The sequence below is a fragment of the Macaca nemestrina genome, chromosome 1 (assembly GCF_043159975.1).
Source record: "Macaca nemestrina isolate mMacNem1 chromosome 1, mMacNem.hap1, whole genome shotgun sequence".
NCBI classification, from domain to species: domain Eukaryota; kingdom Metazoa; phylum Chordata; class Mammalia; order Primates; family Cercopithecidae; genus Macaca; species Macaca nemestrina.
Window position 1 is genome coordinate 102,875,334 of NC_092125.1, and position 13,988 is coordinate 102,889,321.

Consider the following 13,988-nt stretch of genomic DNA (forward strand, 5'->3'; position numbering starts at 1 on the left):
CACATTGAAAGTTTAAGACATCAGCACCAGCCAATGCAGTGGCTCACGCCTGTGGAGGTCAAGGTGGGTGGATCACTTGAGGTCAGGAGTTCAAGACCAGCCTGGCCAACATGGTGAAACACTGTCTCTACTAAAAATACAAAAATCAGCCTGGTGATTGGTGGTACAACCTTGGTGGTGCAAGCCTGTAATCCTAGCCACTCGGGAGGCTGAGGCACAAGAATCCCTTGAACCTGGGAGGTGGAAGTTGCAGTGAGCTGAGATTGTGTCACTGTAGTCCTGCTAGACTCTGTCTAAAAAAAAAAAAAAAAAAAAAAAAAGACATCAACAGTGATGTTATTAACAGCAACTGCTGATAGTGTTGATACTAATGATGACCAGCTTAGCTGGAGGAATTCTCCTTCCTTCCTCCAGGATTGCCTGGTTTTTCCCTAACTCAGTTCCATTATCTGCTGAATGATGGAATCCAGTCCCCCTCCTCTCTAACCCCTTGTCTCATAAATTTATTTTTTTATTATTAATTTTTAAAAATAGAGATGGGGTCTCACTGTGTTGCCCAGGGCTGATCAGGAACTCCTGGGCTTAAGCGATCCTCTCGCCTGAGCCCCCCAAAGTACTGGGATTACAGGCGTGAGATACCATGCCCAGACTCATAGATTTCTTTTTTTTTTTTTTTTTTTTTTTTTTTTGAGACGGAGTCTCGCTGTGTCCCCCGGGCTGGAGTACAGTGGCGCGATCTCGGCTCACTGCAAGCTCCGCCTCCCGGGTTCACGCCATTCTCCTGCCTCAGCCTCCTGAGTAGCTGGGACTACAGGCGCCCACTACCACGCCCGGCTAATTTTTTTTGTATTTTTTTAGTAGAGACGGGGTTTCACCGTGGTCTCGATCTCCTGACCTTGTGATCCGCCCGCCTCGGCCTCCCAAAGTGCTAGGATTACAGGCGTGAGCCACCGCGCCCGGCGACTCATAGATTTCATATGTCCTCAAAAAGTCCTTCCAGAAGTCTAACCCACATCCTTCCTGTTGCAGCCCTGCCCCCTCCCTTCCTCATGTCTCCTCAAAGCATGACCCATAAGCACCTTGTGTGGCTTATCCTTGAGGCTGACATCCCCATTCCCACTGCTCAGAATAGGCCAAGAGGCAGAGTGGGAGATTTTCCAGAGAGAAAGAAATAGAAGTCAAGAGAGATGAGAGAGAGAGAAAGGGAAGTTCTAGTTTGGGGTGAGGGAGCAGAGAAAGAATCTGGAGGGATGAAGGTCAGGTAGCAGTAAGGACTTCCTAACACCTAAACACAGAGTGACACAGATACCCCCCACCGCTATACCACCGCTATCTACAGCTGCGTGGCTTCCGGGGGTGGGACAATCGTCTTAAGGCTTTCCATGACGTGGGTCCTCTGCCAGAACTAAGGCTGTGGGTAAGGCGACATTTCCTGCCCCTGGGGCCAGGGTGAAAGGAGAGATGAAGAGTTGCTGAGTGTGCACACCTTTCCAGAGCACATACACACACCCTGCTCTGGGATCCCTTGTCAGGCTGCCCCCATGGAGTTCCCCCTGGCCCAGATATGTCCCCAAGGTAAGTGTGAAGTTGAAGGATATGGGTGGGAGGGGGCACCAAGACCCCCATCCCCCTGCCCTCCCTCCTGGGCTTGAGCTCCCCCTTCAGGGATGAGGGGCCCCACTCTAAGCCAGAGCTGGCAAGGCTGAGAGGCAGGGCGACCACAACCCCGCCTGGGGCTCCGTGCCCACTCATCCCTGAGGATAAAGGTGACAGGGTTTTTTGAGCGCTTCTCAGAGAGGAGAGAGGAGGGAGCAGGAGGATGAAGGGAGGAGGAGGCAGAAGATCCTGGACCAGAAGAAGGGCCTGCCCTGAAGTGATCTGCCTCCCTGGCCATCCGAAGGCCAGCCTGGCTCCCATCTTCTCCTTCTAGGCACCTGGTGTCCCTGACAACCTCCTCTGGCAGCATTAGCCCCCCTCACGCCCCCTTGGCTACTTATCCTCATGCCTGAGAAACTCCCCTGCTGCCCTTCTGCGTTTTTCCTGTCATTAAGACTGTCCCAGCCCTACAGATCCCTGAACCTGGGAGGAGGGGTGGGAGGCAGAGATAGACACAGTCCCACTCTGAGAAACCCCGACAGCCCTCTTTGTGCTCACAGGGAGTCACGAAGCCCCCATCCCAACCTTCAGCACCTTCCAGATCACGGACATGACCCACAGGAGCTGCCGGAACCTGGGCTACACTGCGGTGGGTAGAAACCTGGGGCGGCAGCGGGGTGCAGCTCCCTCATCTCTCCCACCCTCCCATGGGGAAGGATTTGCAGATGGACAAAGGCCACCCCGAGAGAAGGCAGGAATGATCCGGGTCTGCCAACGGGCTGGGGCACAGAGGGAGAGAACGAAAATGGGGAGTACCTCCTTCATGCACTGAGTTGCCCACTCACTCCCGTGCTGCTCCTAGGCCCTCCGGAAGCTCAGGCAGAGTCCGCAGGTGACCAGGATGCAGCGCATTGAGTCCCAGAAGCAGGCATCTGCCCTCTGTGTCAGTGACCTTCATTCACCCGGTGCATTCCACGTCTCAGCCCTTCCCTCCCGCCCACTCAAGAATTTTCTCTGTGAACTAGCTCAGTCCCTCATATTGTGGAGTAAGCCCTCCCTCATTCTGGCCTTTAGCGTGACTTCCGGCATCATGTTCCTTCATCCTCCAGGCCAGGGAATGACTCTATCCATCTGGAAGGCTGTGCTGCCTTTCCCGTCCCTCCTGGAGCACAGTGTGACAGCTCACTGCTGCTGGATTAAAAGCCCTCAGGACCCAGAGGGCAGAGGAAGGAGAGTCTCTGGAAGCCAGAACAGCTGGAGCTGAAGAAGGGATTTAAGTTAGACTTTAGGAAGGACTTTCTGGGCAATTGTACCCTAAAATAGACAGGAGAGGCTGGGTATGAGGAAAAGAAGGTGGCAGGTGGATCAAAGTCAGGAGAAGGCCCACCCATCATGCTGCTTCCCCCTCCTTGAACTCTTCCCTGATCCAGGCATCTCCCCAGGCCCTGGAGGCTGCCTCCATCCCAGGGAATGCTGAGAGGGCAGAGGAGGTGCCTGGAGAAGGAAGCCTGTCCCTGCAGGCGGAGACCCGGGCTTGGTTCCAGAAGACCCAGGCCCACTGGCTCCTGCAGCATGGGGCAGCCCCTGCCTGGTTCCATGGCTTCATCACCCGGAGGTGAGTCATGGAGGAGGAAATTGGCCCAGACAGGGGCAGGGCAAGTCCTGGGTCTGGGTCCTGCCACCTGCCAGGAATAGATGAAGGCTCCCACTTCTACCAGTCTGGAGCAGATGGAGGTGCCCACTCCAGGCTCCCACTCCCAGAGTTTTCTAGGCCTTTCACTGAGGCATCTCTCCAGGGGAGATCATTGGAGAGGCTCCAGTCCAGGCCTCTCTGTGCCTCAGCTTCCTCTCTCTAGGCCCCATTATCCTCCTGTCCCTAAGGCCTCAAATGCTGGTATTTTCCACCTCTCTCTTCCTCCAGGCTTACTCCATCTTTATCTCCCAGGCCTCTTTTCTTCCACCCTTGCAGATCCTCCCTCCTCCATTTCTCAGCCTCATTTCTCCCTATCTCTTTGTTCACCTCCTCAGTTCAGTTTTGACTTCGGAAATCTGGAAGTCCAACTACTTTCCCATCTCTGTTGCTGCAGTAGCAGCCCCTACAGGCTGCCCTTCCAGGATGAGGCCAGGGGAGGAAGCGGGGGGTCTCCTGAATGGGACCCCTGGCCCCTGTCCACCCCTAGTCCCTGCAGCGGGAGAACAGCTCCCACATGCTCTCTCTCCCCATCTCAACCCTAGCCTTTCTCTAGCCACTCCAGCATGCTTGCTTGGGGGTAAGGGTTCCTCGTGAGAGCTGGGGAGACAGAGGCGAGGCTGGAAGTGTCAGAGCAGGTTTCGGCCCCCTCTCTCCGTCACCCACAGGGAGGCAGAGAGGCTGCTGGAGCCCAAGCCTCAGGGATGCTACTTGGTGCGGTTCAGCGAGAGCGCGGTGACCTTCGTGCTGACTTACAGGTGAGGGGCGAGGCCCCGCGCCGGGCGACCGAAGGCGGGGCTCGGGAGGGGCGGGGCTTGGGTCTGATCCCAGGAGGAGCCGAGGTTTTAGCTCAGTTCCCGGGCTGCTGAAAGTGGGGGTCGCGCCTCGCGCTGGTGGCCCTGGCCGAGGAGTGGGAGATAGTCTGATCCCTAACGGCGCCCTCCAGGAGCCGGACTTGCTGCCGCCACTTCCTGCTGGCCCAGCTCGGGGACGGGCGCCACGTGGTGCTGGGCGAGGACAGCGCCCACGAACGGCTGCAGGACCTGCTGCGGCACTACACGGCGCACCCGCTCAGCCCCTACGGGGAGACGCTCACCGAGCCGCTCGCCCGCCAGGTACGCGCCCCGGGCCCTGACCAGAGAGCCCAGGGTCTCAGGCCAGCGCCCCCTCCCCGCCCCCCGACTCAGAGCCCAGGCGCAAGACGCGGCACCAGGCACTTTCTCATCCCAAAACACCACCCGGGCATGCCTCCCTTATCCAGGCATCTTCATCTTCGTGAGAGGGTGGCAGGCCCTTCGAGAAATATGAGTGCTGGGGGGTCCCTCCTTAAGAGACAAGCCCAGCCACACGGAGACAGAGGGGCAAGGAGAGACCAGGGGCACACAGAGTCATTTGGGGTTTTTTGTTTTGTTTCGTTTTGTTTTAGACAGAGTGTCGATCTGTCTCGCAGGCTAGAGTGCAGTGGCGCGATCTTTTCTCCCTGCAAACTCCACCTCCCGGGTTCAAGTGATTCTCCCGCCTCAGCCTCCTGAGTCAGCTTCCCCTCTCCAGGCCCCATTATCCTTCTGTCCCTAAGGCTTCGAATGCTGGTATTTTCCATCTGGTATTTTCAGTTTTGACTTCTGAAATCTGGAAGTCCAACTACTTTCCCATCCCTGTTGCTGCAGTAGCAGCCCCTGCAGACTGCCCTTCCAGGATGAGGCCAGGGGAGGATGCAGGGGTCTCCTGAATGGGACCCCTGAGTAGCTGGGATTACAGGCATGAGCCACTGCGCCCAGCCTAGAAGTCATTTGTTTTTAATATAAGAGATATTTACGGAGTACTTAGGGCCTACCAACTGCTGGCAGGCCCTGAGAATAGACCCATGAACAAGACAGACAGATGGGTCTCAAACTCACAAAGCCTACTTTCCAGCAGTAAAAATGGACAAGTAATAGAAATCCAGTGTGGAGAATGTGATTCAGAAGGAAATACAGGGTACCGTTTAGCCTAGCAGGCAGTGGTGCACAAGTTCAGGCAGTGCTGAGGGACCACTGGGTGCCACGCAACCTTCTGGGCACTGGAAAAATAGCAGTGAACTTAAAGGACTGGAATATCTCTGCCTTCAAGAGCTTCCATTCTAGAAGGAGGAGGCAGACAAGTGAGTAATACAGAAAACAAGCAAAGAAGACAGAGTCTGTCTAGTAATGATAAGTACACACTGACAAGAAAACCAAACAGCTCCACCAGCAGCTCCACCTTCTAGGCAGACCCAGCCTCCAGCCCTCATGCCTCCTGGAGGCACCCACCTCTGCTACCCTGGCCCAGGCTGCCATCATTTCATGTGAAATATTGTTGAAGAGTGACAGGGTTGGGGCTGTTCTACACAGGGTGTCAGGGAAGGTCACTCTGGTAAGTGGACATCTGAATAGAGGCCTGTATGAAATAGAAGAGCCATGCAGACAACTGGAGGAAAAGCATTCTCGGCAGCGGGCACAGCAGGTGCAAAGGCCCTGAGGAAGGAGGAGACTTGCTGTGTCTGAGGAATGATGGGAGCAGAGAGGAAGCTAGCATGGGTGGATCCAGTGACTGAAGGATAGAGAAGTAGGAGATGAGATCAGAGGGGTGAGGGAGGGGGGCCCTGTAGACTCTTGTATGCATTTGGAGTTTTATTCTGAGCGAGATGAGATGGCACTGGAGAGTTACAAGCTGAGGGGTGACATGGCCTGGCAAGTTTCGGGAGAGGCAATATTTCACATGAAATGATGGCAGCCTGGGTCAGGGTAGCAGAGGTGGCTGCCTCCAGGAGGCGTGAGGAGGGCGGAGGCTGGGTCTCCTTAGAAGGTGGAGCTGCTGGGTTTTTGCAGGATTGGATGAGGAGTGTGAAAAGATGGACTTGTCATTGACTGAGACGAGGAAAGTTCTAGGAGGAACATGTCTGGGCAGGGGGGCAGGGTCAAGAGTTCTGTTTTTCTACACATGCAGCTCAGCATGGAGATGTCAAGTAGGCAGCTGGAATTCAGAGTCGGGACTGGGACAAAGGGATGGGCTGCAGACAAATATTGAGAGTCACCAGCACTCAGAGGGACTCTAAAACCTTTAGGAGGGGTGAAATCTCACTCAAAAGTCAGTGTAGGTAGGAAGGAAATGAAGCCCAAGTCTCCAGCATTTAGAGGTTGCAGAAATGAGGGTGAACTGACAAAGAAAATTGAGCAGAGCACTCAGAAAGAGAGGAGAAAAGCCAGAGTGTGATGCTCTGGAAGCCAAGTGAAGAAAGTGAGTGAAGGTGGGTGAGGGCAGAGGGTGCAATTGACACTGGGTTTGACAGAGAGGAGGTCACTGGTGACCTAGATGAGGAGTTTCACAGAACTTGATTTGGGTCAGTTAAAACAAGTGGGGACAGTGACTGTGGTCACTGCCTCTTTTGTGAGGAACAGGCAGAGACCTGAGATTCATAGAGCATGGGGAAGTCTGGGGGTGAGGAGGAGCCAGCCTGACCTGAGAAGGCTGAAGGCAGAAGTGTAGAAGTCTGAGGTCACACAGAGTCTTGTCACTCAAGCTCTCGGATTCTGACTTATCCTGGGGCAATGGGTAACCACCCAAGGATTGCTAGGGGAGTTTCTGTAAGATTGCTCTGCTCGAAGACTGGAGAGTGGGTTGGAAGGGCAAGACGATGCAGGGGGAGGAGTCAGGAGGCCTCAACTAGGGTGCTGGCCGTGTGCATGCAGAAAAGTACACAGATGTGAACAATATTTAGACAGCAGAAGGAGCAGGACTTGTGTTTTATTTCATGTCGAGAGGGAGGAGGTGGAGGCATCAAGGCTGACTCCTAAGGTGCTGTTTCAGAAACAGGGTGGAGGTGCTACTTTTTATTCAGGAAGGAGATGCTGAGAGAGGAGGGGGTTAGGGCAGGAAAAGGAATTCTTTGGATTCCATAGTACACCTGCAGTACACCTCCCGATGGAGACGTGCACTTGGTGGATTGCAGGAGCACAAGAAAAGCCCTGTGACCTTAGCCTACACTGGCAGCAGGCATGGGGACAGCATTCATGGACCAAGGGCTAATACTGAACTAAAAACCCACCGTCTGTGAGATGGAACCATCCCACATGGGGCTCCTCTCTCCTGAGGTGGTCTCTGCCCTTAAAAATTTTAGCTTATGGCCAGGTGCAGTGGCTCACATCTGTAATCCCAGCACTTTGGGAGCCCAAGGTGGAGGATCACCTGAGGTCAGGAGTTCGAGACCAGTCTGGCCAACATGACAAAACCCCATCTCTACTGAAAAATACAAACATTAGCTGGGTGTGGTGGTGGGTGGCTGTAATCCCAGCTACTTGGGAGGCTGAGGCAGGAGAATCTCTGGAACCCAGGAGGCGGAGGTTGCAGTGAGCCGAGATTGTGCCACTGCACTCCAGCCTGGATGACAGAATGAGACTTGGTGGTTTTTTTTTTTTTTTTTTTTTTTTTGAGACGGAGTCTCGCTCTGTAGCCCAGGCTGGAGTGCAGTGGCCGGATCTCAGCTCACTGCAAGCTCCGCCTCCCGAGTTCACGCCATTCTCCGGCCTCAGCCTCCCGAGTAGCTGGGACTACAGGCGCTGCCACCTCGCCCGGCTATTTTTTGTATTTCTTAGTAGAGACGGGGTTTCACCGTGTTAGCCAGGATGGTCTCGATCTCCTGACCTCGTGATCCGCCCATCTCGGCCTCCCAAAGTGCTGGGATTACAGGCTTGAGCCACCGCACCCGGCCGAGACTTGGTCTTAAAAACAAAAACAAACAAAAAACCTTCAGCTTATATCTCCATAAATTAACCAGTGGTACAGAAATAAACACAAGCACAGCTGTCATGGAGATTGGTCCCCATGCCAATAATTTTTCAGCTAAAGATGTGTAAAGCCATGTTGCATCTTCACAACCACAGGCACAAATGGAATCTGGCCTTGCCCTGTGATCCAGATGAAATTAAGTTTAATGCAGCCAAGTGTGGTGGCTCACACCTGTAATCCTAAAACTCAGGAAGGCTGAGGTGGGAGGATCATTTGAGCCCAGGAGTTCAAGACCAAGCCTGGGCAATATACTGAGACCCCATCTCTACAGAAAATGAAAACACAGTTAGCCAGGGTGGTGGTGCATGCCTGTAGTCCCAGCTACTTGGGAGGCTGAGGCAAGAGGATAGCTTGAGCCCAGGAGATCAAGGCTTCAGCGAGCTGAGACTGCACCACTACACTTCAGCCTGGGCAACAGAGCGAGACTCTATCTGAAAAAAAGAAAAACTTTAATGCTAGATATGGCCTGTGACCAGAGCTTACCACCGCCTCCATCCGACCCTGGGTCTCCTCACCGTCGCCACCCCCTCTTCCTCATCCAGGGAACCCAGCCCAGGCCAAATTTCTGTGCCCCTCCCCCTTCTCCCATCCTCCACTTAGACTGGATTATTTTGTCCTCCTGATCACCTCCCCCTCCCCAATGCTCCACCAAGTCCCTCAGACCTCCTTCTTTCCCAGCAGACTCCTGAGCCTGCAGGACTTCCCCTGAGGACCGAAGAATCAAACTCTGGAAGCAAAAGCCAGGACCCAAACCCCGAATACAGCCCAATCATCAAGCAGGGGCAAGCCACAGTCCCAATGCAGAAAGAAGCGGCCGGGGAGAAGGAGGTATTGGGTTGGAGGGGCTGAGGGAGCTGGAGGACAGGCCTGCGAGGGGGTGCAGGCAGCGGGGAGGAGGAGGGGCCTAGCGGGGGCAGAGGCTCAGGCTGGGACTTATGATGGGGCTTTAACCCTGCCTCCCTCACCCCACTCCTCCCTGGCCTCACCTTCTCTCCCAGCCCTCCCAGCCACTCAGGCCCAAGCCTCCCATCCCTGCCAAACCTCAGCTGCCCCCAGAAGTTTACACGAGCCCTGTTTCACGACGCCTCCCGGCCCCACCCCCCAAGCCCTCCAATCCTATCTACAACGAGCCTGATGAACCCATAGCCTTCTACGCCATGGGCCGGGGCAGCCCCGGGGAAGCCCCCAGCAACATCTATGTGGAGGTGGAAGATGAGGGCCCACCTGCCACCCTTGGGCACCCTGTCCTACGGAAGAGCCAGTCCAGGCCTGTCCCAGGAGGCCAGGTAAACTGGGAAAGGTGCAGGGAAAGGTGGGGTCGAGAAGGTCTCCCTGCAGGTAGATGGGGGAAGGTGAAGGTGTTCAGAGTGGATGCCTGGGGCAGGGTAAGGGGCAGAGGTGTGAGGTGATGTGGGAAGGACAGAATGATCCAGGTGCCAGCCTCCCTTCTCCAGGCCCAGAGACTGCCCCCTCTTCTCCCCAGAGTCACTCAGACCTCATCTTTGTCAAACCCCCATGCCCTCCTACCTCACAGAGAAAACAGAGGCCCCCAGGCAGGGTGCCCCTTCACCTCCCCCATCGAGGCTTTTTTGATCTGTGTCCATCTTGTCCTGCAGGCCCTCTTCGGACACACCTGGGGCTGACCCCGCCCCGTGCCTCTCTGGCTCTCTCCCTTGGCCTTCACGGCCCTGCTGTCCTGGAGAAAAAGAGCACTTGGGGTCCCTTATTCAGAGGAGGGGGACTCTCTTCTCCCAGCTCCTTCTGTGTACTCCCTGTCTCCCTCTTCCTTCTCCCCAGACCTAAGTCTGCTTGCCTACCCTTCAAGTCAGTGCCTCATGCCATGGGTTAGCCCCAGCAGCCATCCCACCCTCTCCCTTGGTCTCTGCGGCCCTCCCAAAGCCCTTCCCCAGCCTCTCTCCTCAGACCCTTCCCCACCCTCCCTCCCTGCTGGTGCCCCAGGCTCCCTGCTCAGCCTGAGCCTGCTTGTCCTCACCCACACCCCTGCCAACGCCTGCTGTCCTAGAGCTGACGTCACCCGTCCATATCTCCATCCAAACTTCTCTCCAAGCTTCTGGTCAGTTCCCCTCAGCATCCCTCAGCCCTTCAAACTCAACACAGCCAACACCACTCTCACCCTTGCCCTCCAAACAGCTCGGTCCCATGTTTCCTGTCCTGACTGCTAAGTCTCTAGCCACCCAGCTAGCCAAGTCAGAATCCCAGGGCTCCCTCAGCACTGCTCCTTCTTCACTCCCCCGGTAAGCCACTCATTCATGCTGGATCTCTTCCTAAGTATATTTTTCCTTTCCCCAGCTCCAGCCTCCATCATTGGGGTCTGGCTTTGTCACCCAGGCTGGAGTGTAGTGGCACAATCATAGCTCACTGCAAACTTGAACTCCTGGGTGCAAGTGATCCTCCCACCTCAGCTGAGATTACAGGCTCGAGCCACCTCGCCTGGCTCCCAAGAGCTTCTTAACTGGTTTCCTAACCACCATACTTGCCACTTCTGATCCACTCTGCACCAAAAAAGCCAGAATGGTCTTGCTGAAGCAGCTGCCTGGCCCGTGATGCACTCTAGACTTGGGTGAGGGGGGTCTCACCTCCTTAGCGTTACCACCAGCCGCTCCCATTCTCCTAGAATGATTCATATTTCTCTAAACCAAGTGGTTTCAAGCCTCCTGGGGTTTGCACCCACCAGTATCTCTGCCTATAGCGACTTTCTGCAAGCTCATCCTCCCGCTGCCTGGCAACTTTCTAATCATCCTTCAAGACCAGCTTTCCCTTCTCAGAGGCCACAGAGGCCACCCCCTGTGCCTTACACACACCTGCCACGACATTGATCACATGAGACACCCATCTCTTCCCATCTCCTTCTCTCTGTCCCTTCCCTAGTTTAGAGTGTGAGCTCCCTGAAGGGAGGGCTGGGACTTACCCATCTGTTTCCAAAGCACCCAGCCCAGTGCCTGGCACAGAGCAGGTGCTCAGGAGATGTTTGTTGAATTAATGAATGACAGGAGTTTATACACCCTCTCTGGAAGCCAAAGTCTGTTCAGATCAGATGTCTTGAGACTGCAGGTTCACCTAGGAGGCAGAGGGTAGAGGGTGTGACCTAGAACTGTCCTTCTCTCTGCAGAATACAGGTGGCTCCCAGCTGCATTCTGAGAACTCTGTGATTGGGCAAGGCCCTCCCCTGCCCCACCAGCCCCCACCCGCCTGGAGACACACCCTCCCCCACAATCTTTCTAGACAGGTGCTTCAGGACAGAGGACAGGCATGGCTCCCCCTTGGGCCTCCTCAGTAGGCGGTAAGTCTGAGCTTGGTGAGGATAACTTGGAGTATAAGGTCCAGAGACCCTCACACACACCTGGCACCCTTCTCAGGAAATGTGGATGGAATAAACCATAGTTGATCAAAGCTGGAAAGGACCTCAGCTATCATCAATTGCAAGGATGGCAAAGAGGTGTCATCTTGCATGCCAACTCCAATCCATTGGTCGTGGCTGCCTAGAGTGCTGCATTGGAAAGGATGTTAAGGTTATATCTGAACTCAGCAGAAAAAATCACATGATTGATTAGTGATGTCTGCCATGGGTAAGGGCGGGAGGATGAGCAGCATTACATTTGTCCTTACTGATCAAATTCAACTCCCTCACTATGCAGAAAAGAAAACATAGCCTGAGAGGCACAGTGACTTGGCCAAAGTCAAGGACTAGAACCCAGGCTTCCTGATTCCCCGTTTAGTACTCTGTTCCTTACCACACATCCACAAACTCCAGTCCATAGGAAACATCAGAGATTTCCTCAAACAGGAAGTCTGGCCACTTTCCAGAGTTCTACTGCATGGAGGCCTGGGTGCTTGCTGGGTCCCCTCCTGTGGATCCTGGCTTAACTCTGTCCCCCGACAGGTCCGGCCTGACCCCCAACAAAGAAGCCTGGAGGTCAGAGAAGCAAATGTGGAGCCTGCTCCCTCCTAAGAGATCCCAAGAATCCAATGGCTCAGTCCTTGATGATCTAAGACAGCAAAGAAGTGTGCGAGGAGGGCCCTGCTGGCTCTCACTGTCCTGGTTTCTCCTCCTGGAGTCTAATTTCCTTGGCCCTCTGAGCCTTTGAGTCTGGGCCCTGGTCCAATGCTGCTGTTGTCTGAGGAATGGTTTGGTGAGAACAGATGTTAGAACTTGTTTGTTGATTCTTGTCTGGCTAATAAATCATCACCAACTGCCTTCCCCTACAGGGATTCAAGTCCTCCAGGCTCCTTCTGTCTCTGTCTCTGACTCTCTCTCTCTCATACTGTGGAAGGCAAGGGGTTGAACTGCCACTGCAGTGAGGGTGGAAGGGCTTGAGGATTGACAGACACCAAGGCCAGGGACACAAGACCTCTGCAAAGTATTCCTTCTCTGGCTGGGATGGGTTGAGTAGGCAGGCAGGGACATAGGGGTGGCTGCACCACTTGAGGCATAAAGAAAGAGGGGTAGAGAGCTGAGCAGTTGAAGGACAGCCCCTTCACCTCTTCTGCAACACCCCTGCCAAGTACAGAACTGGTGAGGAGGAAGATGTGTGTGTGAGCCCCTTAAGAGGACAGGAACCCCCTTGGAACTGGCTCCAGGCCTCTCATCTTCCTAGCCTCTTGGGCTTAGGCCCTTTGCCTCAATCAGGACCCCATTCTCTCCCATATCCCTCTTGCTTCTCCCTTCTCTGCCCAGAACCACTTCAGAGCCAGCCTCCTGTTCCCATGCAAAGCTCTGGGGCTCTGGCGTATGCCCTGGGCCTTACTTTTGTCTCAGACTGGGGACTTCCTTTTTTTTTTTTTTTAAGACAGGGTCTTGCTCTGTCGCCCAGGCTGGAGTATAGTGGCATGATAATAGCTCACTGCAGCCTTGAACTCCTGGGCTCAAGGGATCCTCCTGCCTTAGCCTCCCAAGTTGCTGGGACTACAGGTGCCCACCACCATGCCCGGCTGGGCGTGGTGGCTCACGCCTGTAATCTCAGCACTTTGGGAGGCCGAGGTGGGCAGATCACCTGAGGGTCAGGAGTTTGAGACCAGCCTGGCCAATTTGGTGAAACCCCATCCATCTCTACTAAAAATACAAAAGTCAGTCAGGCGTGATGGCACATGCCTGTCATCCCAGCTACTCAGGAGGCTGAGGCAGGAGAATTGCTTGAACCTGGGAGGCAGAGGTTGCAGTGAGCCAAGATCACACCACTGTACTCCAGCCTGGGTGACAGAGAAACACTCCGTCTTGGGGGAAAAATAAAAATAAATAAATAAATATATAAATAAATAAATAAAAATTATATAGAGAGGGTCTCACTGTGTTGCCAGAGCTGGTCTCAAACCCCTGGCCTCAAGCTATATTCCTGTCACAGCCTCCCAAAATGCTGGGATTAAAGGCGTGAGCCACCATGCCCAGCCAGACAGGGGGCTTTCTAAGGCAGGGCAGTGTCTGCCCCTGGATCATCCTCAGGGCTCAGAGCAGAGACGGCCCCTCCAGAGCTGCCCAGGCCTGGGGACTCCTGTGGTCCCATCTGTGCAGCCTGTTCTTTTCACATTCATTCCTATAAGAGTCTAGTCCAGGCAATCAGCACCTGTCAGGGCCCCTGTACCTACCTGAGGCACAGGAATCTTCCAGACCATTTCCTTAAGCCACAGTCCCTAGGCCTGGGCACTGCCACCACCGCACCACCCCCAGCCTGGCCCAGGTGCCAGCTCCAGTGACTGGCCAATTCCCCTCCTTTCCACTCCAGTGCTAATCGGCTTAAGGAGAAATATGGTTGCTGAGTCAACAGAGTTGGGGTACCACTTCCCTTCCCTTTGTTTAGACCTCAGATCTAAATGCCCTCCTGAGCAAGAGGAGAGGTGGGGAGAGAGGCAGAGGGGCAGGGAGGGAGGAGCAGAGGACTTTGCT

General features: G+C 54.7%; 1 protein-coding gene across 3 annotated transcripts; it reads left to right on the plus strand.

The window, feature by feature from the left end:
- The first annotated feature begins 1,401 nt into the window (after positions 1-1,401).
- On the plus strand, positions 1,402-12,751 carry LOC105498074 (SH2 domain containing 2A). 3 transcript variants are annotated; one of them, XM_011769885.3, is made up of 9 exons: positions 1,402-1,575; positions 2,157-2,245; positions 3,027-3,211; positions 3,955-4,044; positions 4,233-4,401; positions 8,771-8,917; positions 9,088-9,375; positions 11,220-11,390; positions 11,991-12,744. In XM_011769885.3, the coding sequence occupies exons 1-8, from the start codon at positions 1,542-1,544 to the stop codon at positions 11,385-11,387; spliced, it is 1,170 nt and encodes a 389-aa protein (XP_011768187.2). In that variant the 5' UTR covers positions 1,402-1,541; the 3' UTR covers positions 11,388-11,390; positions 11,991-12,744. The 3 variants fall into 3 exon arrangements, with proteins under 3 accessions (XP_011768187.2, XP_011768189.2, XP_011768188.2); XM_011769887.3 differs by having other exon boundaries at positions 1,412-1,575; positions 9,196-9,375; positions 11,991-12,751; XM_011769886.3 differs by having other exon boundaries at positions 1,412-1,575; positions 3,039-3,211; positions 11,991-12,745.
- Positions 12,752-13,988: the final 1,237 nt, after the last annotated feature.